Source organism: Phocoena sinus, chromosome 2, assembly GCF_008692025.1.
Source record: "Phocoena sinus isolate mPhoSin1 chromosome 2, mPhoSin1.pri, whole genome shotgun sequence".
Taxonomy (NCBI): domain Eukaryota; kingdom Metazoa; phylum Chordata; class Mammalia; order Artiodactyla; family Phocoenidae; genus Phocoena; species Phocoena sinus.
Window position 1 is genome coordinate 139672554 of NC_045764.1, and position 27062 is coordinate 139699615.

The following is a 27062-nucleotide window of genomic DNA, read 5'->3' on the forward strand; positions in this document are numbered from 1 at the left end:
TCAAATTACATTTAATCCCTTGTTGGGAATTTTAATTTAACCCATATAGTAATACTGGATACTTTGACAGGCCAAAATAAAATGACTCCCTTCTGTCCTAACACCTTTTTATAACAACCTCTTGATTCTGTGCTTTCCACCAGTTTTGTCTGCTCATTCATTTTCTGCCTAATTTCACTCCATGCTTTCCGATCTTCCTGTGCCTTCCTCTGCACCTCAGTGGCATTCTACCTCTATCCCAACCTCTGAGCTCTTAGCTCACAAATCCCTGGGGTTCCACTGCTGGAAGAGAATATCAAACACATCACATGCATAATAGATCACAGCAGGGTTAATGGAGAACTTTCAGTCATCAGCCTTCCTTTCTAGCCGGTTTCCTTACTTGAAAAGCCCCTCAGGCCATAGGAGCATAAAGAAAAATATCCAGGAGATATCTCAGCATTATTAACTCTTCAGGATATTTTTGTGGATTCCCACATTAGAGAGATGTGGGATGTAATCAGCATAAAAATAATGGCTTACAATGATAAAGGCATTTAAAATACAAATCAATTCTCTCATTTGATGATCACTAAGGATAGCAGGCAGATAACTCAGCTAGTATTCTTTGCTACCTTCTTCCACCCTTGCTTTATAAACAAAAGAGGAATGATCAAAGAACTCTCTTGTCCAAGGACACATGACAATTAAGTGGGGGTGAGAGAGCAGGAGTACAGACTTATAACATCCAGTTGTTTGGTTTTTCACCTACATCTAGCATTCTCACACACAGGTTGTGTAGTAGATTATTTGGAAAAAAATAGCTCGGGTCATTTCCTTCCCTGCATCCATACCCTTTGGCAACGTGACTTTGCAACCTCTCCCATCAAAAGATAGGGTCTATTTCCCCATCTTGACTTCAGTCTAGACTGGCCTTATGACTTACTTTGGCCAGCAGAATGTGGTGTAAGTGACACTGTGCCAGTTCCAAGCCTAGACCTCAAGAAGCATGGCCTCCAGTCATGGTCTTAGAACCCATGGCCATTCTAAGTTGCCATATGAAGAATGGCAGCTAGGCTTTTGGAGGATGAGAGACCATAGGAGCAGCCCTATGACATCCATCTGAGCCATCTGGGATCAGTTAGTCACCAGCCATCTCAGCAGCCTACCACAGATGTATGGGTGAACTTAGTTGAGATAAGCCAAATCTAGCCAAAGTCAGCAGAATCACTCAGGTCACAGGAAAGTGAGTTTAATAAATGGTGATTGTTATTATCCATAACGTTTTGGAGTAGTTTGTTACGTGGGAAAAAAAAGCTAACTGATACAAATGTGAGGAAAGCACATGTATTTATGTACACAGTATTTCATACTTGTTTGACTTAAAATGGGGGCAACATAGATATGTGATACAGAAGTCTCATTTTAACAAGACATTCTTCCAAATAGGTAAGATATGAATATATAAAATAAATTTTAATATGCAATTGTTAGATATTATTTACCTTTTGTATTGGGAAACGTGTCACTATTTTGCTTTGCAAGAATTTATGCCAGTAAATATTCCATGAGAACAAAGAACTCCAAGTTATTACTTCATATACCTCCTAAATAGTTCTTAAATCCAACCTCACCTAAAGCTTGCCCTCACCCTGCATAACTTGTTTCCACGTGGATGACCCTGCTGAAAACATGGCCTCGCAGTTTCTCCAACAATCTTTTCACTTTTCCTTAGATGCCCACTCCCAAGGTCATAATCTGAAATTTCTCATATCTAAAACGTTTTCCGGCTCTGAAATCTTGAATTGAACCATCTTGTTTTCTAACCATATCTTCTTCTATGTTGAGCTAAACCGTCCAATTACATCAACATTCAACCTTACTGAATCTCCAGTCTACTGACAGATCTGCGTTTTCCCAATCTGTTAACCCCTCCATTTTCCATTTTCTTCTTTATGTGGCCCTATAATTTCAACACGACCATACATACTGAATTCCTTAGCATGTCTGTCTCTTCATTATAACCTGTATCAAAACCCTAATTCTAACTCAATTATCAGCTTTCTTCAGGGCTGTGTTTAAGAACTGCTTAAGAAAGTAATACAATAGGGCAGATTGATTCCACTAGAAATTCATTATCATCAATCTCAAAACATCTCCTAACTACCTAGCAATTTTACTACTTTTCTTATGAATTCATCTATCCACTATATTTTAAACTTTCTCTCCTCTGCTCAAAAATCCAGCCACTCCCCCTTCAACTACATCTTTCTCATAGACATTTAAATATCTCATGTCTCTCCCATTAAAAAAAAAAAAAAAGTTACTACTCTCCCCTCCACCTTCCCATTCCAGACATTGCCCCTGGTTCTTTTCTAATATATAAGCACTAGCCATTTGATTACACAAACCAGAAACCAAGAAGTATTCATGTTGCCCCTTTCTTTGATATCTCCCATACCCAATTTATCTTAAAACCCTATTAACTTTAACTCCTAAATATCTTTCCAATTTATTCACTTTTCTTCATCGCCACTGACACCATCTTAAACCATGCTACTAGCATCTCTCTCCTAGACCTATGGAAGTGTTCTAATAAATCTTAAGGCGTTCATTTGACTCCGTCCACTCTATTCTGAACACTATATAAGAGTTATCTTTTGAAGTCACTCATAGTTTAAAATCATATAGCTTCCGTTGTTCTAAAATCTGTTTTGGTTTAGTCTAGAGCAGGTCATTTCATTATATAATCTCAAAGGACCAGGTATGTTCCCTTCGTGCCATTTGTCTCTTTCTGATTGTGTATTCATATCATGTTTTGTTCATTCTTTTATCCCTAGCACACACTCTAGAACTCCCTGCCACAGTGTAAGCACCAAATATTTATTAAGAAAATGAATACATTAATTAAAGAATAAACTAAGCAATACAGAAATCTCTCATAATAATTTCTGACTCCTCTAGCACTGATATTGTAATTAATAATTAATAGCTATTTAATCTTCATGGGTAGCACAATATTAGGCAATTATATAGAAACCACTCTGTTTTATAAGCATTGGGGTCTAAGTAGATTTTGTACATGAATGACTAAATAGTCCATTTCCATTTCCTTTTGTAGAGTACAATTTAAAGACTGAAAGAAAACTAATGTAACAAACTACAATTGTTATCTGCATCTCTAACCCATATAACAAGTTCTATTGCCTCCTTCCTATTCAGAACTCATTTCTCCTACTCATGTTACCAAGAGATCCATGGAGAAATAATATTAATTACTCCCTGCATTAGTTAATATGCTTCAATAGAGAAACTCAATTTAAATAACTTGTACCTACCGCCTGTTTTAGTCTATTTATATTCTTATCAATACACAGTGGCATAAGTAGATAGGTACATTGATAGTAGATAGATAGTAGATAGATAGATAGATAGATAGACAGACATCTGTTTTAAGCAATATCCATGATATACTAATTTTAAATGCTTCTTATTATGGAAAAAAAATGTTCTCATTAATATCCATTGGTCCAGAGTGAATATAAAGCATGATCAAAATATGCACCAAAAAAGAGGTATATTGCCTAAGTCTCGATTTTTTTTTCAAATATCATGATATATGCACAAGCAAACCAGGTTGGGAGATGTTTTAAAACCTTCAGTAACTTGCTGCCACCTTTACAATAATCCAAACTCCTTAACACAACCTGCCCCTGCCTACTTTTCCAGTCTCCCTTGTGCATCTCTGTCTTCTGCTCTCTGTACTCCAGTTATAGAAAATGTCTTTCCTTTCTTCAAAATTTTTATATTCTCTCTCACCTGGTGGGGTCTCCAAAAGTGAATTTTAAAAACACTCTCCCTCACCCACTAACTACTCCTTTTGCCTAGTTAATCCTACTCATCTTTCAGGTCTAGGCTTAAATGTCACCTAACCCAGCACCTATAACAACAACACAGGTATAGCTTTCAGAATTCCACAAGGGATATGCTTGGAGTTGTATCAATCAGGGAACCCTTAAGCTGTGGTATCCTCATCAGGTTATTTACAGCTCATTAGAAGTTCTTCATAGTCCAGATGTAATTTACAAATCAGAGATCTTTTTTAAACAAGTAATACAGTCTAGAAACATATTTCCTTCATCAGTCCCTGGGAGAACCAAGGAAGACAGTTGATCAAAGGTAAAATCTGTCAATGCAGAAGGAGAAATAGTTTTGTTAACCCTTTATCCACAATGTCTAATAAACAAACTTCCTAAAGATGAAAAATTCCAATATAAAGATAAACATGTTCCTTGTGAGTTAGCATGTGTTATGTGAAAGCAGAGATAAAATCATGGAATAAAATGAAGTAATAGAAAGACCAAAGGGAGTAGGGATGGAGGTTTAGAACTTCCTTCAAAGAAGAGTGAGGAAATGATGTATTCTCAAGCATAGTGATAATTACTATGCAGAAAGATAAAGAGCAATTTCTATGCAAGTATCCATAGATAGTTAAGGCAAAAAAATTTTAAGGATTAGAGTATACATATTGCAGTATATTTCAACCTTCTTTGCCTCCATGTCAGAATTATTCCCTAATGTTTAACAATAGGAAGCCTTCATCATGAATGAAGATCAGTTCGGATAAAAATTTCTATTCCTGTAAGCAACAAAATCAAATAAAGGAATCCTATTGCTATCCTGATTGTTTGCAACTTCCTATCCTCCCAAAGCTAATTCCCTCAGTTAGGCAGACTGCTTTGTCTCTGTAGAAAATAAATGCAAAGAATATATCCTGGAGTATCACCAAATTTTTCAAATATAAAAAAGACATCGATCTTTAAATCTGTTTATTACCGTTCTGTACCGCCAATCTCCACTTGGAATAGAATTTAAAAGTTCAGCCTACTGCCACTATCCTCCAATTTGAAACCTGTGGCTGACTCTTACCCATTCTCCAAATCCTTACCTCATCTCCTCCTTCACACTACTCCTTTATTCACACTCTTGAATAATTTTTGAGAAAGTTTTTCTCTCAAGCTAGAAGGTAGGTACATTTGAGTTCAGTGACTTTGCCTTGTACATCTTTGTATCCATTAGTCTACAATGTTTTGCACTCCTAGTGGGAGATCTCAGCTTAGGAACCTAAACCCTAAGGTAAGCTCTAAACATGTATGGAAAGCTAGCAGTGTAGGTCATATGACTGGAAGATTATTTAAGTGAGAATATTCATGGAAAGGAACTTATGAACAGAGAGGTGAGCATAGCAGCCAAAGGATAACGCCCTACTGTCTGAATGAAGAAGTTTGGGGCACAGATAAGGTTATGCCACAAAGACTGCCCTTTGGCCCTAACTTTTCCATTACTAACAAGAAACAGGTATATTTAGGAAACATTGTAAGCTTCAATCCCTCATTCACTTTAATAGAAATATATATAGTATGGCAATTATGTGTCAGGCACTGCAAATCCAGGCTATTAGAAAGACAGAGTCTTTGCACTGAGGAAGCATAAGGTCTAATTTTGATTCCTCCAGAAATGAGCACAGGGTCTAACCCTTAGTTTTCTAAAGATCTTTGTTGGATTTGACTTCTTAACTTGAAGTAGAATTGAAGGTTGCAAAATAGGGTCGCTCATAAACCTTCCCCTGAGCATACAGATGAAAGACAAGTGTTGATAAACCACTAATCCAATCATCAATAAAAATATAAATGGTTTTTTATTATTATTAGAAGCACCAGTGTTATTAATGTGCTTTCTTAAGCAGAGAAGAACTGGGAGGTACATAGGACTTAAAATTGCAGCAAAAGTTTTAAAAGCAGGCTAATAAGAAACTAAGAAAGTCCCATATAGAAGGTAAAATCATCCCAGAGATAATACATTTCATTGCATTAAAAGTCTCATACTCTTCAGACTAACTAAGTTTATCAGGGATAAACAGGAGCATTACATAATGATAAAGGGGTAAATTCTCCAAGAAGACATAACAATCCTTATATTGTATGCACCTAACAAGACCATCAAAATATGTGAAGCAAAAACTAATAGAAATGCAAGGAGAAATTAAATGAATCCACTATCATATACTTCAATATCCCTCTGTCAGAGATGGTCAGGTCTAGCAGGCAGAAATCAGTAAGGACAGAGCAGAACTCAACAGCACCATCAATTAGCTGGCTATTACTGACATCTTTGACTACTTTATACAACAACAGCAAAACAACAACAAAAACCCACATTCCTCTCTAGGTCACGTAAAATATTCACCAAGATAGACCACATCCTGCACTATAAAACACACCTTAACAAATTTAAAACAATAGAAATCATACAATACCTGATTTTGGACCACAATGAAATTAAACTAGAAATCAATAACTGATATATACCTGGAAAATCCAAAAATATGTGGAAATTAAACAACACACTTATAAGTAAGACATGGATTAAAGAGAAAATTTCAAGTAAAATTTAATGCTTTTTTAATTAACTGAAAGTGAAAATACAACTTAACAAAGTTCGTGGGATGCAGCAAAGCAGTACTTAGAGGAAAATATGTAACTTAGAATGCATATATTAGAAAGCAATAAAAACTATAATCAATAACCTAAATTTCCACTTTAGCAAACTAGAAAAAGAAAAACAAATTAAATCCAAAGTAACAAGAAGAAAAGACATATTAAAAATATAGCAAAAATCAATGAAATTGAAAACAGGAAATCGGTAGAGAAAATCAACAAAATCTTAAAAGCTTTTTCTTTGATAATATCAATAAAATTGATACACCTCTAGCCACACTAAGAAAAATAAAAAAGAGAGGACACAATTACTAACATGGCAAATGAAAGAGAGGATGTCACTACAGATGCCATAGACATTAAAAGGATAATAATAATAACAACAACAAAGTGGAATCATATGAACAACTCTATGCCCGTAAATTTGAGAACCTAGATGATATGGACTAACTCCCTGAAAGACACAATCTGCCAAAACTCACACACATACAAAAATAGATTATTTGAAGAGAACTACATCTATTAAACAAATTGATTCAATAAATTAATAACCTTCCAAAACAGCACCAGGCCCAGATGGGCTCATGAGTGAATTCTACCAGATATTTAAGGAAGAAATTATACCAATTGCCTACAATCTCTTCCAAAAGGTAGAAGCAGAAACAATACTTCCTAACCCAGATTTATGAGACTAGCAATTACCCTAATACCAAAAGCAAAGACAATATGAGAAAAGAAAACTACAAAAGAATAGCTCTCATGTACATAGATACAAAAATCCTCAACAAGATATTAGCAAATCAAATCCAAGAATATATAAAAATAATTATATAGTATGGCCAAGTAAGATTTATCCTAGGTATGCATGGCTGGTTCGACACTCAAAAATCAATTAATAGAATCCATAACATCACGGACTAAAGAAGAAAAATCATATGTTCATATCAACAGGTGCAAAAAAAGGCATTTGACAAAATCTATTCATGATAAAAACTCTCAGAAAACTAGGAATAGAGAGGAACTTCCTCATTTTGAAAAAGAACATCTACAAAAACCCTACAGCTTATATCATATTATATCATATTTAATGGTGAGAAACTAGAAGCTTTCCCACTAAGATCAGGAACAAGGAAAGAATGTCTATTCTCACCACTCCTATTCAACTTCATACTGGAAGTCCTAGCAAATGCAATAAGAAAAGAAAAGGAAATAAAAGGTATACAGACTGGGATGGGGAAACAGAAAACTGTCTTTGTTTGCAGATGACATAATTATCTATGCAGAAAATCCAAACAACTTGACCCAGAAAAAAAAAAAAAAATCCTGGAACTAATTAGCAATTAAAGCAAGTTTGCAGGATATATGATCAACATACAAAAGCCAATCACTTTCCTATATACCAAGAATGAACAAGTGGAATTTAAAAACACAATACCATTTACATTAGCACAACAAAAATGAAAAACTTAGATATAAATCTAACAAAAAATATACAAGATATATATGAGGAAAACTATGAAACTCTGATGAAAGAAATCAAAATAGAACTAAATAAATGGAGCAATAGTCCATGTTTATGGACAGAAATACTCAATATTGTCAAGATGTCAATTTTTCTCTGCTTGATCTAAAGCTACCAATGTAATCTCAGTCAAAATCCCATTATTTTGTGTATATCAATAAACTGACTGTAAAGATTATGTGGAGGGATAAAAACTGTGCAAAATAGCCAACACAATATTGAAGGAGAAGAACAAAATCAGAGGACAGACACTCAACTATAGTAAGGCTATAGTAATCAAGACAGTGTGGTATTGGTGGAAAAAAATAAACAAATAGATCACTGGAACAGAATAGAGAGCCCAGATAGACCCCCATAAATATAGTCAACTTATCTTTGACAAAGGAGCAAGGGCAATACAATAAAGAAAAGATAGATTTTTTCAACAAATGTCCATGGTGACATGGACATCCAATGCAAAAAAATATGAATCTAGTCACAGACCTTATACCCTTCACAAAAATTGACTCAAAATGGATCACAGACCTAAACATAAAACATAAACTATAAAATTTTGAGAAGATAATGTGGGAGAAAATCTAGGTACTTTGGGCATGGTGATAATTTTTCAGACATAACACCAAAGGCATAATTCATGAAACAAATAATTAATAAACTGGAATTCATTAAAATTAAAAACTGCTCTGTGAAAGATACTGTCAAAAGAATGAGAAGACAATCTACAGACTGTGAGAAAATATTTGCAAAAGACATTTGCAAATAATAAAGGACTATTATCTAAAATATATTTTAAAATCTCTTAAAATTCAACAATAAGAAAATTAAGAACCCCATTAAAGATGAGCAAAAGATCTGAACAGCCACCTGACAAAAGTAGATATTCAGACGGCAAATAAGCATATGAAAAGATGTTCATGTATCATTAGAAAATTGCATATTAAAACAACAAGATACCACTACACATCTACTATAATGGCTAAAATCCAAAACACTGATGATGCCAAATGCTAGTGAGAACGTGTGCCAACCAGAACTCTTATTCATTGCTGGTGGAAACATAAAATGGTAAAACCACTTTGAAAGATAGTTTGGTAGTTTCTTACAAAACTGACGTATTCTTACCATATGATCCAGCAACCATGCTTTTTAATATTTACCCAAATGAGCTGATAACTTATGCCTACACAAAAACCTGCATACAAAAGTTTATAGCAGCTTTATTCATAATTGCCAAAACTTAGGAGCAATCAAGATAGCCTTCAGTAGGTGAATGGATAAACAAACTGTGATACATCCAGACAGTGGAATATTATTCGGTACTAAAAAGAAATGAGCTATCAGCCATGAAAAGACATGAAAAAACCTTAAATGCATATTACTAAGTGAAAGAAGTCAATCTGAAAAAGCTACCTGCTGTATGATTCCGACTATATGACTTTCTGGAAAAGGCAAAACTGTGGAGATAATAAAAGGATTAGTGGTTGCTAGGGGTTAGAAGGGAAGAAAGGATGAATAGGCAGAGCACAGAGTTTCAGGACAGTGAACTACTCTGTATGATACTACAATATGCCATTATGCATTTGTCAAAACCCATAAAATGTACAATACCAAGAGTGAGTCTACTGTAAACTATGGACTTTTAGCAATATGATATGTCAATATAGTTTCACTCTGGTGGGGGTGTCGATAATGGGGGAGGTTATGCATATGTGGGGACAATCTCTGTATGGGGAGTCTCTGTACCTTCCTCTCAATTTTGCTGTGAACCTAAAACAGCTCTTTAAAAAAGTCTATTATCAACTGAGCAAACACATTGATAAGAAAAATCAATCAGTTCTAAGGTAGACTTGGCAATGTTTCTATGGATTTAATAAGATTAAAACTAGTAAAACTAAAACAAAAAAAAATACTATGTAATCCTTACCTATACCACTCAAACATTATTTCAATTACCTACAGGCTTTAATAAAAAAAAAGTAATGGTGATCAAATTGTATTAAATAGCAATTTCTAAAATGTTATTCTTGGTGGAGTGTCTGAAATTCCACAAAAGGGGACAAAAAGCCTCTAAAATCTTTGAGTATAATTTGCTTCTTTGATTTCCAATTCTTGTTTTGATAACTAGACAAGAGATAAAAATTTGCTATGTAAACAGATATGCTAAAATGAAACAACGCATGTGGCCACTTGACAAGCATAATTCAAGAAAATAATAATTTAGAAAATTATTTTCCATAAACTTCCCTGGAAATTAAAAATATTTATAATACTTCCACTTAGCAGTCACTGGCCCAATCATTTTGTCTCCTGAAACAATACATAAGTGATCATTTTTCCAATTTTAATTTGTTCTAACCTAGTTTATCATGTTTACCACTTACTAATACTACCCATTGTCCCCTGAATTCCCCATGTATCACGTTTCCTAAGTCCACTCAGGCTACCAAACTGTGTGTTACCTGCAGCTGCCCCATTTTTCTCTGATGCCTTATAATTCAGTTCCCCCTAACCTCCCAGAGCTGTATTCAAATGCATGCTACAAAAGAGCTTATTTCTATTCCTTGGATTCCTGGTGATAACATCTTTTACCCCCTGTTATGGTTTCTAGGAAATTTACATTATGTACTTCTTTTCAAACAGAATTATTTCCTTTAATGGATTCTGTCTTCCCATCCTCACAGTTCTCTTAAAGAATGTCATACCCAGTTCATGAATTCCTAGTCAATCAAGTTGCCTTAAGAGAGCATGTTGACTGAGACAATCTTGAATACAAAAAGTGTTATTAAGTCCTCTAAGTCATTCTGCACTCGTAGCATGTCAAAGGATTAAATTGTGATCTTCAGACTCATACTCTCCTATTCCCAAGCCACCACTAGCTCAATTTCTCATTTTTAAGTTCTATTTTGTTTTATGTCATTGTACAGTCTACTAAAACCTTGCTAACACTTTATTGCTTCAGGTCAGTGAGTCACCAATATGTACTAAGAGCAACGAAGGACTACCAAGGAGATGGAACACATCCCTCAATATCACAGGGCTTATCACCAAGCTGAGGAAACAGACATACACAAATGAAATAATAATATCCCCTCAGACATGCACAATTCTACAAACAAAAATCATTCATATCTGTTTTCCCATCTATTCCTTAAAACCGTTGTGTGAAGTAAAAAAGTCAAGCATTCCTTCCCTTTTTTTTACAGATATGGAAACTGAGACCCAGAATCACCATCCCAAAGACTCACAACAAACATGTCCTAAAGAAGGCCTCCAATAATTGAAAGAGAAAGTTAAAAATAATATGGAGCCAAAATATAAGACAATACTAGTTTGAAAGATGAGAAGGTAAACAGAAGCCCTTGATTTATTTAGAAGGGCAAAGATACTCATAAGTCAAATACTGATGCTAAAAATATTAAGAGTAATCAATTAACAGAAAAACTTCTAATCCTGTAGAGGAAATCCAGGAGATTTAAAAAATTCAATCAATCCAAAAGACAGCAGAAAAGAAGCAAAAATAAAAACAGAGAAAAGTGAAGAAAAAGCATTTTACAATGGAAAATAAGATGCTCTAAGAAAATCAAAAGGTAATTAATTACAATAAGTGTAAATAGACTAAACTTCCCAGTTAGAAAGACTCTTAGAATGTATAGACTATTTATAAAAGACACAACTAGAGTATAATAATCTAGAATGATAAAAAGTTAAATAATAGAAATACATATATCAAATAATATACAAATGCTAGTTTAGCTCTATTAGTATTAAGCCAAAAAGACTTTAAGCAAAAAAAAAGCATTATTAGTTACAAGAAAAGGTGGAAAATAATGTTGAGAAAATCTTCCAGAAAGTACAGCAAAAATCTAAAGGATTGGAAAATAGGGAAGAAAAAAAAAGGAATCAGAGGAGAAGTCTAGTAGGTATAAGAACAAAAGGAATTCCAGCAAGAGAGAGAATGGAAAAGAGGGGGGAAAGGGATGGAGAAAATCATCATAAGAAAAAAATCAAAACAGAAGACATGCTTTTCTAGATTGAAAAAGGCTACCCAGTCAGTACCCAGCAAAACTGATGAAAATGGGACTTACACTAAAGCATATTACTGGAAAGATTCAGAACCCTGGACAGAGAAGATACATCAAATTTCCAGAAAGAGAAAACCGGTCACAATGGTTTAAAGTTTCTTAAGAGAATTATTAGAAGGTAGACTGCAATGGCGCTGTGTCTTTCAAAATCTGAGGAGAAAATATCTCTGGCCTAGGATGTTACAGCTAGCCAAACTGTCCATCAGGTGGGAGGGTAGAGTGTAGAGAGATCTGTTTAAGAAAATGATGTTGACAGAATATTACTTGTATCAATGTATTGGAGGGAGATTTAGACAACTGGCATAGAGCTTAACGATTGAGTTAGTGATTAGTACATAAAACTAAGCAAATGATAAAACCAACTCTCAGGAAAATGGAAAGTGCAGAAAAGGAAAAGTAATCACAGCATGTTGAAGGTTCAGCTATAAATAGCATATTTGTAGTAGTAATGATATAAATACCTACTATTTATGGAACCAAAAGGATGGTATACCTGTATTGTGAGAATGAGGTGATGGAAATAGTGCATATATACAGTTAGGGTAGGGAGAAAGAGGCTAAAACTTCAAATTCCATAGTGAGAAGTCAAAGACAAGTCCTAAAATTGAAAAACCAAGAGGCAGGTACATAATCTTGCTGTTTGGTGATGGAAGCAAATAACAAAGAATCCCTTAAACAAGGGGATTGCCCCTAGTGGTTGCCCCTAGTGTCTTCTCTTTTTTTAAAATGAGATATTGCCAATTATTCTTCATGGAAGTTTTACCAACATTCCCTTGAGCAATGTATGAGAGGCCTCACCCCATCGCTTCATCAGTTCAGGTCCCCGACAGAGTAATGCCAAGTCAGGGTTAGATATGCAAGACCTTTACTGAGATAAATGCCTATGAAGGAGAAACGGAGGAGGGAGGAGCCTTCAGACCACAATGCCATTTGAAACCTGTGAAGAGGGGAGGAAGAATTGTGTAGAGAGAGACTCAACCACAGCACAGGTAAACGGGGAGTCCCAGAGCAAAAGTTGCTCAATAGAGGAGCTCTTTATTGAGCAGGAGTAAACTAATCATAATGTTACCATCATTCTTAGTCACTGGCTGGGCACAACGTTGGGGAAATATGGCTTCGATGTGTGACCTGCAGCAGATCAGAAAACCATAGCAGGTGTCAGTCAACTGTGTTCAGTGGTGTGTTGGTAAATGACTAACAGCTAATTCCACAGAAAGTTAAAGAAAAGTTTTTATTCATAGCATTTGTGACTTTCTGGGTGTAAATACTCCCATTGTGGCCAGTTTCAAGCTACCAGTGTGATAGTGTGATATCACTGAATGCCAATGAATGATTGGCTTTCCCAGACCAGGAGCCACTTCCAGGAATCCCCTAACTGTGCTCCATGCAGCAGGTTTTCATGAAAGGAGATCTGAGCAGTGCACATCCTTAGCCACCTTCTCACCAATCTAGTGTGTGTGGTAAATGATGGTATGTCAGTGTAGTTTGTAGGTTTACTTTGCATTTTCCTTAATATTAGTAAGTCTGAGGATCTCTTCATGTATTTGTATGGTATATTAAATGCATTTATTATTATGTAATGTTTAATGTATTCACTTTTCTATGAATTAAACCAATCTTTTAATTATTTTTATTAAAATCTTTATGCCTATGTTCTAAATAATGGAAATCTTAATGCATTGATCTTAATATATTAATCCATTTAGTAAGTGAACATATAAATACTACTTATTATCTTCTTATCATATGATTAGCATTTTCAAAATTAACCCCTCTCAACCCTTGCAGAAGGTAAACAGGGAAGAAATAAATATACCTTAAAAAGCTTGATGTAGGTAAAATCTAAAATTAGAAAACAAATTACTACGATTCCTTTTTTCCCCCCACTTTTTAAAGTAACAATTACGTGTACAGCATCAAAATACAATGTCTATACTTAACTTTCAGGGAAATATTTTTAATATCATTAAAGTGGATTGAATGCAGAAATTTTATGGAAAAAGTTACTGAAGAAAATTTGTAAACTACTTCCCAAATACACACACGATGACAACAATGTAGTGCAGAATTTTCCATCTGAACAGTCTATGAGGACAGAGTAAAATCTTCAGGGAAATTAAGTTTGTAATTATTATTATGAACATAGTTTAATAATAGATACATTCTATATTGACTCATTTATATACATCCTTCATGTAGCAAGTTGAAAATCATCCACTACTAGGTTAGAAGCTAAGAAGCTCTGAATAAAATGGTCTTCCAAGATATTACACGTTTTAAGTATTTCTCATTGTGCAGATAACATTGAATAAGCAGAATCTTGAATGTGACCAGACATCAGAAGTCATCCAAGATAGTCTCTAATCACAAATGTACTTAGACAAAATTTAAAGCAAAAACTATAAAAAAGAAACCAAAGCAAAAACTATAAAAAAGAAACCAAAAAGGCAAAAATTCAAGAATTTTTCTTCCATAAAATTTTCTGTATCTTTTTGTTAACTCAAGCACTGCTATCTGGAGGAGGAGGAGTCAAAAGACCTATGGGTGCACAGAGTTTTAAAATGCCACAGTTTTCAAAAAAAAAAAACCAAAACACACATCAAAACACATCACCTGTCAATCAATTATCTAGTTCATAAACCATATTTGACTCCAAATGCTGTGGCTTTTCTTCTCCTCCACCTCTTTCAACCACAACCTCCAACCATAGCCATTTTTCTAGTAATTAGTATTTTCAACCAGAAATCAAGAAAAAAAAGCAGATGAAAATTATAAGGTAATAAAATATGATAATTTACGGCAAGTATCTAGTAGGATGAAGATTGAAAGTGGTGGCTCAAAAGAAGTTTGGATTATCTGTAAACTCCTTTTATCCTAATTTTCTCGAAACATGTGATTCAAGTACTAAAAAGAAAAAGAAACTTACCTCATCAACATTTTCAAAGGCATTGATGATGTCATAAGGTAAACAAGACAACAGATCGATCACAAACCAAGTTTTCAGATAGTTCATCCTGATCAACTTGGGGTCAGAAATGACCTCTCCACCAGGTCCCACAAAGGTCGTGTGAAAATTTAAAACAATGTCAACCAGAAAAATAACATCCACCACACTGTCCAGCACCAGCCAGGCTATGTTGTTCTGCTTCGTTTTGAAGGAAACGTTATAAGGAACCATAATGGCGGTGTAGAAGGTAAGAATTAAAATCACCCAATCCCAAGTTGTTTTAAAAGCACAATAGTGTAAAATAATGTGTGGTGGCGTCTTTGGCGCTTCTTGCTTGTACTGAGGAAGGATATCTGATCCCAGCTGAAGAACCTAAAAGAGAGAAAATGTATATATAATGACCTGGACATCTCTGCACAGTTAGTACTGAATTCAAATTTACTGGCAGCCAAACCACAGCCTATTAATCATGACTCCTGGTTTCAAGGCCAGTCAGGCTCTGTAGTTTCATCTCCCTCTTCTCCTAAGTTGTATCAAGGTTTGTTCAAAGTCACTCCATGTCCAGTCTCTCTACCAAAGTTGATCTGTCTGCTATTCCCTCTGGCTTTCTCTCCAGTGGCCAACTGTTGTTTCAAAAACTGGTCCCCATACATGGAGGGCAGGGAGAGACCAAAGAAAGAGGCAGACCACTCCAGATTGGTAGGTGGCAGTTTTAATATACAAGGGAACTTACTTACAAGGCTTTTCTTTTTTTTTTTTTTTTTTTTTTTTTTGCTGTATGCGGGCCTCTCTGTTGTGGCCTCTCCCGTTGCAGAGCACAGGCTCCAGACGCGCAGGCTCAGCGGCCATGGCTCACGGGCCCAGCCGCTCCGCGGCACGTGGGATCCTCCCGGACCGGGGCACGAACCCGTGTCCCCTGCATTGGCAGGTGGACTCTCAACCACTGTGCCACCAGGGAAGCCCCCTACAAGGCTTTTATTGGGCAGCCACAAGACCAGTAGATCTCTGAACCCACCCACCAAATATTAAAAGTTTATACAGAAGCCTTAACTGGGTTCAGTCACATATAGAGGCGTGACTGAAGGTCACAACAACACCTGAAGGTCTCAACAACACCTTACTCTCTCAAGCCTGCATCCTTGAAAATGGCCCCCATTGTGGGAATGGTAAGCAGAGTATACATTCCAAGGACAAGGGTGGGGGTAAGGAGCCTCCAACTGCCTGGGTCCAGCTGAAGGGTCAACCCGCAGTCCCATGCTCTCGATGACCTCCTCCAGCACCAACACTGATCCACAGCACTGTTGGACACCCACTTCTGCAAGTTCTGCACACTCACATGGCAGGCTTGCCTAGAATCACACATCTCTCACTGACTGCCCAACTGTTATTTGCATGACTCACCATTATCCATTCTTCACATATTTGGCACCTCAAGGAGCATAACTTTGATTCTGACGGCCTTGCTGAACCCCAGGGCCCCACTGATGGTGATCTTGCGGTTGTGTGGGACTCAGCCAGGGCCCTAATGACTGGCACAGCAATATCAGGGGTGTAAATGTTATAACCTGCTTTTCCCTTTTTTCCTTACAATCAGGACTTAAAGAATATTGGATTTCCTGCCCAGAGGCAAATTCCCTTTAGGGAAAAAAAAAAAACAAAAACTAAATATTCAGGTTTGCTTCTCCATACCTTTTCGACAAATGGAAAAATTTCAATGTAATGTTATATGAACCTTGACTTACTCTGATTAGGTCTCATTAAAGAGACAATGAGAAAAAGCAGAACAAAAGCAGAGGTCTGGGCAACCCTGGGCAAAGGTAACAAACACCGGACTTAGCACGTCCTTCCAGAACCTGGAACATGGAAATTGTGAAAAGGAGTTGAAGCAGCAGGTCAGAGACCTCTGCTCCATGCCATCAATGAAGCTAAAGCTGAGTAAACCTGTGTATTAAGGAGTCTGTAAGTGGGACTTTGATAAACAATGTTTTCAGCAGCTCTACCATCTTATGCATCCATGTATGTAGTGTCCCTAGGACTAATGGGACCCAGAAAGTAGGAGTCAACAAGTTCAAATTATAAAATCATAAATGCACTAAATTTGTGAATGTGCAAATAGATGTAAACAAAAACACCTGTTAGCATGTAATTCTTACGCTACAAAGCAAAATAAGTATACTAGCATGTTTTGAAACTTGAGAGAGATTTATCCTGAAAAGTCTCTCATAAATAGAACTTACATAACTGAAAACTAAGCATATAATATAATCATTGCTATTTTAAAATGTGAAGAACATCATTGATATTCTCTTTAGGTGTATATTATAATTATTGCTTTAACTTTGGGAGTTATAAGAACTATTTATAAAGATTTTTACATATTTATCCTCATTATCAGTGCCCGAGTCATACTTTTCCCATAAGGTCTTAAATTACTCAGCAACAAATTATCCTACAGGCAGGTAAGCTTCATGTTGAGACAAAGCATTACATACACAGAATCATACAGAACCATGGCCTCTCTTTCACTTTTCAACCACTGGCCTATTCATTCTAATTTCACTGTGTTAAACATGAAAATTTCCTTCATATTCAATGTTAATATTTTACCACAGTCTATAGTTTGAGCACAAAGAAATCGTACTTAGAAAATAAACTCAGTGCCAGGGTACATTAGGACCTTCATGGGTCCTGGGTATTTTTGCCTTCTTAGACCCCTTCCTCCTTAAAAATAATAAAATAAAAATTATATTTTACAACTGTCTTTTTACAAAGATGAATAAATTAATATTATATATTCAAAATTCTTTTACCTAAAAGTTCATTTTTTCCTTCTACTATTAGTAGAAATTCAAACATCATGTGGGCCGTACACACTGTGTTAATAGACAAGTCGGCCCCGCTCAACACCCTGGACAAATGTAAGATGTCTCCTCTAGAGATGGAATGAAATCACTCTTGAGTTCAGTATTTCTTAAATCTGGCTACAAACTAGAATCTTCTGGAGAAGTTTTAAAAAATAAAGTATACTCATACTCAGACCCCATGCCAGAAAATAATTAAATTCATCTTGTGTGGGTTCCCAGAGAATCTATATTTTCAAAATCTTTCCAGGTGATTATAATGTACAGTTCAAAATAAAAACCCTTGTCTTATATTTCTTTAGACATTCATAACCCAGTCCTTCGGAAGGTGACTTGCATTTGTAAAGCAATCCAAAACTGCTACAAGAGAAGGAGGAGAATGAGCAGGGAGGCGAGGAGAAGAATGGCAACAACAACAAAGAAAGGGACTCACTAAGTGCTGCAGCTTTGAGCTTTCTCATATGCAGAGCATGACTTTAATCTCAGCCCCATCACTAGGACTCCTTTATAAGGCAGTGAGGAACAACTCTTCGCTTTGTTATTTCATTTGTACTTTCAGGAGCAATAAGCTTTAGGTAGAGGGGGGATGAAATCACATTTACTGATGTATTTTTGTACTGAAACAGATATATGCTTTCTCTCTGAATATCTGAGCTCACTGACTCTAAAGGACTCAGTACCACGGATACAAGTGAGAAGCTGAAGCCAATCAGCATGATGTCAGGACCTGTGGAAAACAGATGAACTGCCTACATGGAGACCAGGATCTTTGAAAGTGGGGATCAGCTCCAAATTTAGGGGGCCTGGTGGAATTAAGATAAAATTTATATGTGTTGAAAAAAGTGAAAGAGCCTGAAATTTAACAGCAAATCCAAATACTCAAGCTGAGCAAATCATATGACTCTGAGTACAACTGGCAAAACTATATCTTTCTGCTAATTTGGTGCTTCTTTTAGGTCAGTCTTTGAAGATCTAAGAGCACATACAGACTAAATCTTTGTTGAAAACCTTCTTATTTCCACATGTTCTCTGAAATCAAGCCTAAGACCTGACAGAGAGCAGTTTGGTATTTGAATCAGGTTTGTGAATTAGGGATGACTGATAAAGAAACTAACAATAATCAAAAGGCAAAGCAAAAAAAAGAAAAAAATCAGATGGGAAGAAACAGGAATGAAAGTTCCTCAAAAGTAAAAGTAAAAATGATGAGCTGTCAAGTGGAAAGGAACTTTCCATTTGATATAGAAGAAAAAAACTATCCTGAGTGATTCAGGGTGCTAAGGTAGAAAAATTTCCTCTCTATGGTCTCTTTCCTCTTGTTCTTGCCCAACTGTGTTAACAAAGAAAGAAAAACTGAATGAGTTAAGACCCAGTAAGAATCATAACTGCAAAAGTCAGCAGTCACAGAAACAAGCTCCTACACTTTAGCTTGATTTGTAGAAAGCAACAGACAACCGAAGGCAGAAAAGAAAGTAGCTTCAAAATCAAGTAGTACAGGGCTTCCCTGTAAGAATCCACCTGCCAATGCAGGGGACACGGGTTCAAGCCCTGATCCAGGAAGATGTCACATGCCTGCGGAGCAACTAAGCCCATGAGCCACAACTACTGAAGCCTGCGCACCTGGAGTCCATGGTCCACAACAAGAGAAGCCACCGCAATGAGAAGCCCACACACCACAACGAAGAGAAGCCTCAGCTCGCCGCAACTAGAGAAAGCCCACGCGCAGCAATGAAGACCCAATGCAGCCAAAAATAAATAAATAAAATAAATTTATTAAAAAAAGAAGATACATGCACCCCAATGTTCATAACAGCACTATTTACAACAGCCAAGACATGGAAACAACCTAAATGTCCATTGACAGATGAATGGATAAAGAAGATGTGGTATATATATACAATGGAATATTAGTCATAAAAAAGAAGGAAATAACATCATTTGCAGTGACATGGATGGACCTAGAGATTGTCATATTAAGTGAAGCAAGTCAGACAAAGACAAATATCATATGATATCACTTATATGTAGAATCTAAAATATGATACAAATGAACTTATTTACAAAACAGAAACAGACTCACAGATATAGAAAACAGACTTATGGTTACCAAAGGGGAAAGGTGGGGAAGTGATAAATTAGGAATTTGGGATTAGTAGACACCACTATATATGAAATAGATAAACAACAGGTCCTACTGTATATTCAACATCTTATAATAACCTATAATTGAAAGAATATGAAAAAGAGTACATATAATATATATATTATCTATATAATATATATATATATAACTAAATCACTGTACACCGGAAACTAACACAACATTGTAAATCAACTATACTTCAATTAAAAAGAAAAAGATTCACTCAGCCCAGGTATCATCTCATTCAGGTAACCCCTCCCTCCTCTGCTGGATCTTTAACTCCTTGATGATAGGGCCGATGGCCTATTCATCTTTATATCCTTTGCAGAGTACCAAGCATGGAGCAAACACTCAATAAGTGTGTGCTGCACACATAAATTAACGAATGAGTGAACTCCCTATCTCATTTGCTCAAAGAAAACCTCATTCTGTACAGACATCACCTGGGATGTCACAAATTACCTTCCCATTTCCAAAGTAGGAGAGCATAAAAGGAAATATAGGAAATTTCTATAATTCTACAAGGAAAAATCAATTAGCATATAAGTGTTTGTAAAATAATAGCCATTTATAATAGTAAATGTTTCAAATAACTGAAACATTTGTGGGGGAAAAAATGTATGACCACCACCATGTTGGGAAGTAAAGTTAATCTCGCACTTACTTCAGCTAGTCTTGAATGTTTGTGGACCACCTCTGTTTTATTCATTGGCGTGAGCTGTTGCAAAACACTTCGGCTATTTGTCAAAGCCCGTGTCAATCGGGCAAATTTTGTCCAACCTTAAAAATAAGGAAAGAAAGTCTCAGTTTTTCACACGTCATGAATATGGAAGCCTACATTCTTGCTAATAGTCAAGGGATCTCAGAAATAGCATAACATGCGGAACTAATGAAAAGTATCAATCTAAAGCACTTAATTTCTACACAGACATCATCATATATTTCAAGTGCAGTTATAAAATAGTAAGTAATTTTCATGTGTGATCTTTGTGTTTTGCTCATGTCTATCATATAGTCCCTATAGCCAGGTAGCTAGTCGTCCACAAGATTCTGTCCTCCCCCTTGCATTGTATAGGTTTGTTACTGGGAAACAGCTGCCCAGTCAGGAATACATTTCCCAGCATTTGTTGCATCTAGGTGTGGGCCTGTCCCTAGTCCTCACCAATGGATTGAGACAGAACTGACGTGTGTCACATCCATGCATGCAATAACTTAAGAAGCAAGTGAAACTTCTCCATACTTTCTCCATCCTTCTACCAATTGGATGCAAGTGACAAAATCCCAGGGGACGGCAAAGCCACTGAATCAGTGCATAGAAGAACGCCACATGTCAAAGATCAACTTCCTTGGATTGTTATATGAGTAAGAAATATGCTTCTATTGTGTTAAACCACTTAAATTTGGGGGGTTATTTACTATAGCAGGTAGTATTACCCTAATAAAAACAGTCCTATCGTATACTTATGTGAAGATATATACACATAAGAGAATAAAGCCCAATTTCAACAAATCTCACAAACTATGGTTCTTATCACACACCTCCATCTTCTTTGTAACGTAGCAAAGGTTCTCTCTTATTAACAATTTCATTGATATTTAAAGATTATTTTTGGAATATCTAGAATCCTTAACAATGTTTTCCAAAAGAGTAGTAACGTTAACTTCTGAGGGGAAGGAATGTGAATTTAATAGGAAAGAAATTTCTTCCATTATTTCCAATATTAAAATCATTAATTTTTCATTATTAAGCTAATTAACTTCAAGGAAATGTCAATGAGACATGAACAAGTAGAACAAAACAAGCCATACTCTGCTCGTATCTCAATTATCCTTTCTCTAGGTATCCCAAAAAGCTCTAATCTATTATGGACTCCATTAAGACCATTTGATAGTTTCCATGGTATTACCTTTAACTAGGGTATTTACCAAACAACTCCTTAAAAATGAAAACCCCTGATGGTCCAAAGCAATGACTCTAATGGTAATGATGAACTTTCAAGACAATGTGACAGAAAATGAAAGAAGAAATCCTGGGCAGGCACCAACCAAATGTCTTTCAAACCATACCAGGTAAGTGACATTATACTTTACTGCTATTCTTCAATCTAACTTTGACTTCAGTTAGGCTTTGTACTGCCCCACCAATTTAGCTCTTTCTATGGTATCAACAATTGGATTGGGGAAAAAAGTAAACTGGCATTGGTTAATAGAAGATCTTTTATTCTTTTTCATTAATGGGCCCCCATCCTAGTGACTAGAACAGAAAATGTTAGGCTTTGGGAATTGTAAGCAACCCTAAGGCTTGCCCTGTGCAATGTGCTGGAGAAACAAAGAAGCACCAGATATGCCACCAACTCTCTAAGAATTCAACATCAATGCAAAAGACCATCATGCAATCTATATCACCAACTTAGATTTTTCTTCTAAGCACTAGACCTATGTATCTAATTGGCCATTGGCCACCTCTTACTCAGATGTTCTACTCTTAACATGTTCAAAGTCAATCTTATCATCACCTTCTCCCCCCATCTCCAACTCTGCATATTTAATGTATTCTTGGTCTTAGTGAATGGCCCCATGATATTTCCAGCTGTCCGAATCAGAAACTTGAGATTCACCATCCTCCTTCACTATTACCTCCACCCCCCACACACATATCCAATCCCTTCCAGGACTTACAGACTATAACTTATCAATAAATACCCTCAAATTTAATCTCCCCTCTCCATCCCTAATATGTTAGACAATATATCATCTTTCACCTGAGTTAGACAGTAGCTCCTAAAAACCATTGCCTCTGCTCTCTGACCACATACTCTCCAAACAACTCTGCACATTGCTGCCAGAGTCCTTTCTACAGCACAAATCTTACCATGCATTTCTCCCATTTTAAGTTCTTTAAGAGATCCCTGGAAGCCTTCAGGATAACACTGAATATCCTTGGTATACATGTCATTTAGTTTCTGACCCTAAAGATTTGCTCTGCTTCCATCTCCTTCCACTTCTTCATACACGCTCTGTATTCTGGCCTCACTAAAATCAGTAACAAATTAAAAGAACAAATGCAAAAGTAAAATTCAATCCACCAGGAATTCTTTGTACACCCTATGACATTCAATGCTTTCATGCTTTCACATGTTATAACCACTCTGTCTACCTGAAATGCTTTTGCCCTCTCCATCTGTCTGGCTAATGCTTACTGGTACCCCCAAACTCAGTTAAAGCATTCTGAGATCCACTGGTAGCTTCCTGGATCCTCATGAGAGAGATGCACTCTCCTCTGTGTACTCACACCACAGAATACATACCTCACATGGCACTAACAATACTAATGCAGTTGGTGATAAGCATGTCCGTCACTCCCACTAAACTACCATCACCTCTCCATTCTCAGCACCTGGTAGAGGCCTGCCATAAAATAGGCCTTTAATTGACTGACTAATTAATTAAATGTTATTTGTAACTTTAAAATAAGATTTAAAAATAAGCTCCATTTGTATTATCATGAACATAAACATGAAATATGTTTTATTATCATTGGGTTTTGGTTTGGTTTTTGCTTTATTGGGTTAAAATGGTGAGGATGTCTTCAGATGACAGTAACTATGTTGGCAACAGTTATGTTAAAATATTTCCTGTTGATCATTTCTCTTCTGCATCAAATGAGTATTAAAATTGCATTGAATATTTCTAGAAACTTCCAAGTCAATCTTGATTTCAGTTTCTTTTGTTTTTTTGGCTGTGCTGCAAGGCTTGCAAGCTCTTAGTTCCCCGACCAGTGATCAAACCCAGGCCCTCAGCAGTGAAAGGGCAGAGTCCTAACCACTGGGCCACCAGGGAATTCCCACAAGTCAATCTTATACTTACTGAAGATTCATATTTCTAAGATAGATAATGTTGCACCTCTTAGTACATCTCATTATTGGATTAAAAGAGAAGCCCAGTTTCATTCCCTGTGTGTGATAAAGTTTATTCAGAAAATATTTTCAAAAAATAAAAGGAGATATTGAAGGAATGAATTCAATAACACATGGAAGAACACAAATCATCAAACGCTATGTGTTCTCTCCTTTTCTAGGATCATAAAAAGAAGTAAACTTGTGAGGAAGGAGAAACATGATGATGAAAGCTTATTGTCATCCTCTGGTTTTCTATTTCAAGCATCATGAGCACACACTACTGTTTCCTAATGAGGAAGCAGCAGTTCCTCATTTAAATATGAAACAAATGTGCCTGTGTAGGTGTATCTCATTTTACACATGAAGTCAATAAAATCAAGAAATACTTCATCCCTTTACCTTATTTCAATTTCCTAAAGGAAGAAAAAGTTTTAAAACTGTGAAAACACCAACATTTTTCTCCATGGTAAAAATAGGACTATCATTGATTAAACAGCAGAATGAAACTGAAAGAAAAATGTTAACTCTTCATTCTAAAAATTTTCACACAGTGTATTCTGAGTGAGACCACCCTTAAATATAGATGAAAAGGGAATTTGCAGCATGATATGACTTTTAGGTGCCAGATCTTATTCTTTCTATCCCTGGTTGTCTAGTTCCATGACTGGCACATACTGGGCACTAGAAAAATTTTTAAATGAATGAATGAGAACATTAGTAGAAAAGTTAAATAGAAATTAACACAGCATCCCACATTATATGTAGTTAAAATTAGAATATAAAGAAGGAAATATGTTCAGCTCTTAGCAGATACTAATATAACTCATTGGTATTGTGAAAGAAGGGCTTTGGGTTGGAGAAGGTAGAAACAGTGTGGTAGAGGGTTGAGGAGGAAGTGTGTGGAGGATTATAATTTTTCCCTCAAAAAGAGGAGTTGGGAGCTGCTAACAAAAAAAAAAAAAAAAAAAAAGGTGGTGACAGCTGTCAAACTGACTCAGACTTACTCAAAGAGAGAAGTTTAGGAGGAAATACTTGGGAAGGATTCTTGCTAGAGAAAGCAAAGGCAGTGGCCTAATCAAGTAACCATTTACGAGCTTTGATATCAAAATGCCCTTGGAGCTGGAAAACAAATGCAAAGCTGAGGAATGTTTTGTTTCACGTTTAAATCCAAGGGAGCACAAAAAGATGCACTCCCTGAACTGCTCAGAGATCTTTTTGTCTCTGGTTAGGGCTTTCTTGCAGTCCTCAGTTCTAAACAGTTAGCATTTTTCTCAAGACCCCTATGCCACCCCTCTGTCCTCACTGCTCAGCAGATTAGTTTATCAAATATATTACTGAAAAACCATAAGATGGGGCAGAGTCAAGATGGCGGAGTAGGAGGATGTGGAGTTAGCATCTCCTTGTAACTAGGGCACCTACTAGGCGCTGGTGGGAGACCTCGGACACCTAAGGGGATGCGAGGAATCCCCACGTGATGAGGTAAGACGTGGGAAGGAGTGGGGGGAGGAAAAGTGGAGGCAGGATGGGATCAGCACACCTAAGGGGGGGCTGGGGGAGGGGAGAGGTTCCCATACTTGGAGGGGCCCACTAACAGCAAGGGGATCAGCAGGGAAGAAGAGGGACCTTCGGGGGATCGGGGAATCAGAAGGGAACGCAGCCGACGTCTCCTCCACCTGCTTGGGCACTGGCAAGCCTGCTGGGGTCCCGGGCCTGAGCTGCCCACCCCCCTCTGCCCCGCCAAGGCCTCTTCCAGCTGCGTGGGTCCCAGGCCTGAGCCCTGTCTCCCCCAGGGCTCCCTCTGCCCGCGTGGGTCCTGGACCTGAGCCCTGCCTCAGCTGAGGCCTCCGCCGGACGCATGGGTCCCAGCAGACCTCAGTACTGCCCCCCAACAAAGCCTCCACGGGCAGCGCAGTTCCCAGCAGGCCTGAGCACTGGCCTCCCCGAAAGCCACCATGGGCCACACAGGTCCCGACAGCCCATGCACTGCCCCAACAAAGCCTCTTCCGGCCGAGTGGGTCCTGGGCCTCGCCAAAGCTTCCAAGGGCCACGCGGGTGCTGACAGCCCGAGTGCCGCCCCTGACAGGGCCTCCTCTGGCAACGTGGATCAAGGTGGGCCAAATGCCACCCCTCTCCTAGGCTTCCTCTAGCTGCACTGGCCCCTGTGGGTACGCCTGTGGAGGCCTGTGCGCCAGGTGGCCTGCATGGGCACATGTGCTCCAGGCCAGCTCCAGGAAGAAACACTGATGAGAAGAACACATGCAGAGGTGGGGCTGAAAAAATGTGTCCAGAGACCTACAGGGGAGGCAAGGGTAGGCTGTAGCTCACGATGGGGGCAAGGACACTGATAAAGGAGGTACCAGGGAATTTTTTATTTTTATTAATTTTTTATTTTCTTGTTTATTTTATTTTATTTTTGCTGGTGTGGTTCTGTTTTGTTTTGTTGTTGTCTCATTTTTATTGTTATTTTTTCTAATATATTTTTCTAATTTTATTTTATTTTTTACTCTTTGTTATTGTTCTGCTCTTTTCTGTTTGTTGCTTTTTTTTTTCCTGCCACACTGCATGGCTTGCAGAGTCGTGATTCCCAGGCCAGAGGTAGGACCTGAGCTCCTGTGGTGAGAGCACCAAGTCCAAACTGCTGGACTAACAGAGAACTTCAGGTCCCAGGGAATATTAATCAGTGTGAGGTCTCCCGGAGGTCCTCATCTCAGGACGAAGACCCAGCTCCACCCAGCTGCCTGCAAACTCCAGTGCTGAATGCTTAGGGCCAAACAACCAGTAAGACAGGAACACAGCCCCACCCATCCAAAAAAATGAGACAACAAAAAAATATGCTACAGATGAAGGAGCAAGGTAAAAACCTACAAGACCAAATAAATGAGGAGGAAATGGAGAACCTACCTGAAAAAGAATTCAGAGTAATGATAGTAAAGATGATCCAGAATCTCAGAAATAGAATGGAAGCATGGATTGAGAAAATACAAGAAATGTTTAACAAGGACCTATAAGAACTAAAGAGCAAACGAACAGTGATGAACAACACAATAAATGAAATGAAAAATACACTAGAAGGAATCAATAGTAGAATAACTGAGACAGAAGAACGAATAAGTGAGCTGAAAGATAGAATGGTGG

At 37.1% G+C, this 27062-nt stretch overlaps 1 protein-coding gene across 1 annotated transcript in view; it reads right to left on the bottom strand.

Moving 5' to 3' along the window:
- KCNH5 (potassium voltage-gated channel subfamily H member 5) overlaps positions 1-27062 on the bottom strand; it is a 344887-nt gene that overhangs the window by 263417 nt on the left and 54408 nt on the right. Inside the window, exons 5-6 of the mRNA XM_032623255.1 lie at positions 20693-20808; positions 15007-15399 (exon numbers count right to left, since the gene is read on the bottom strand). Of these exons, the coding sequence (XP_032479146.1) occupies positions 15007-15399; positions 20693-20808 (509 nt within the window). The remainder of the gene's footprint in view (positions 1-15006; positions 15400-20692; positions 20809-27062) is intronic.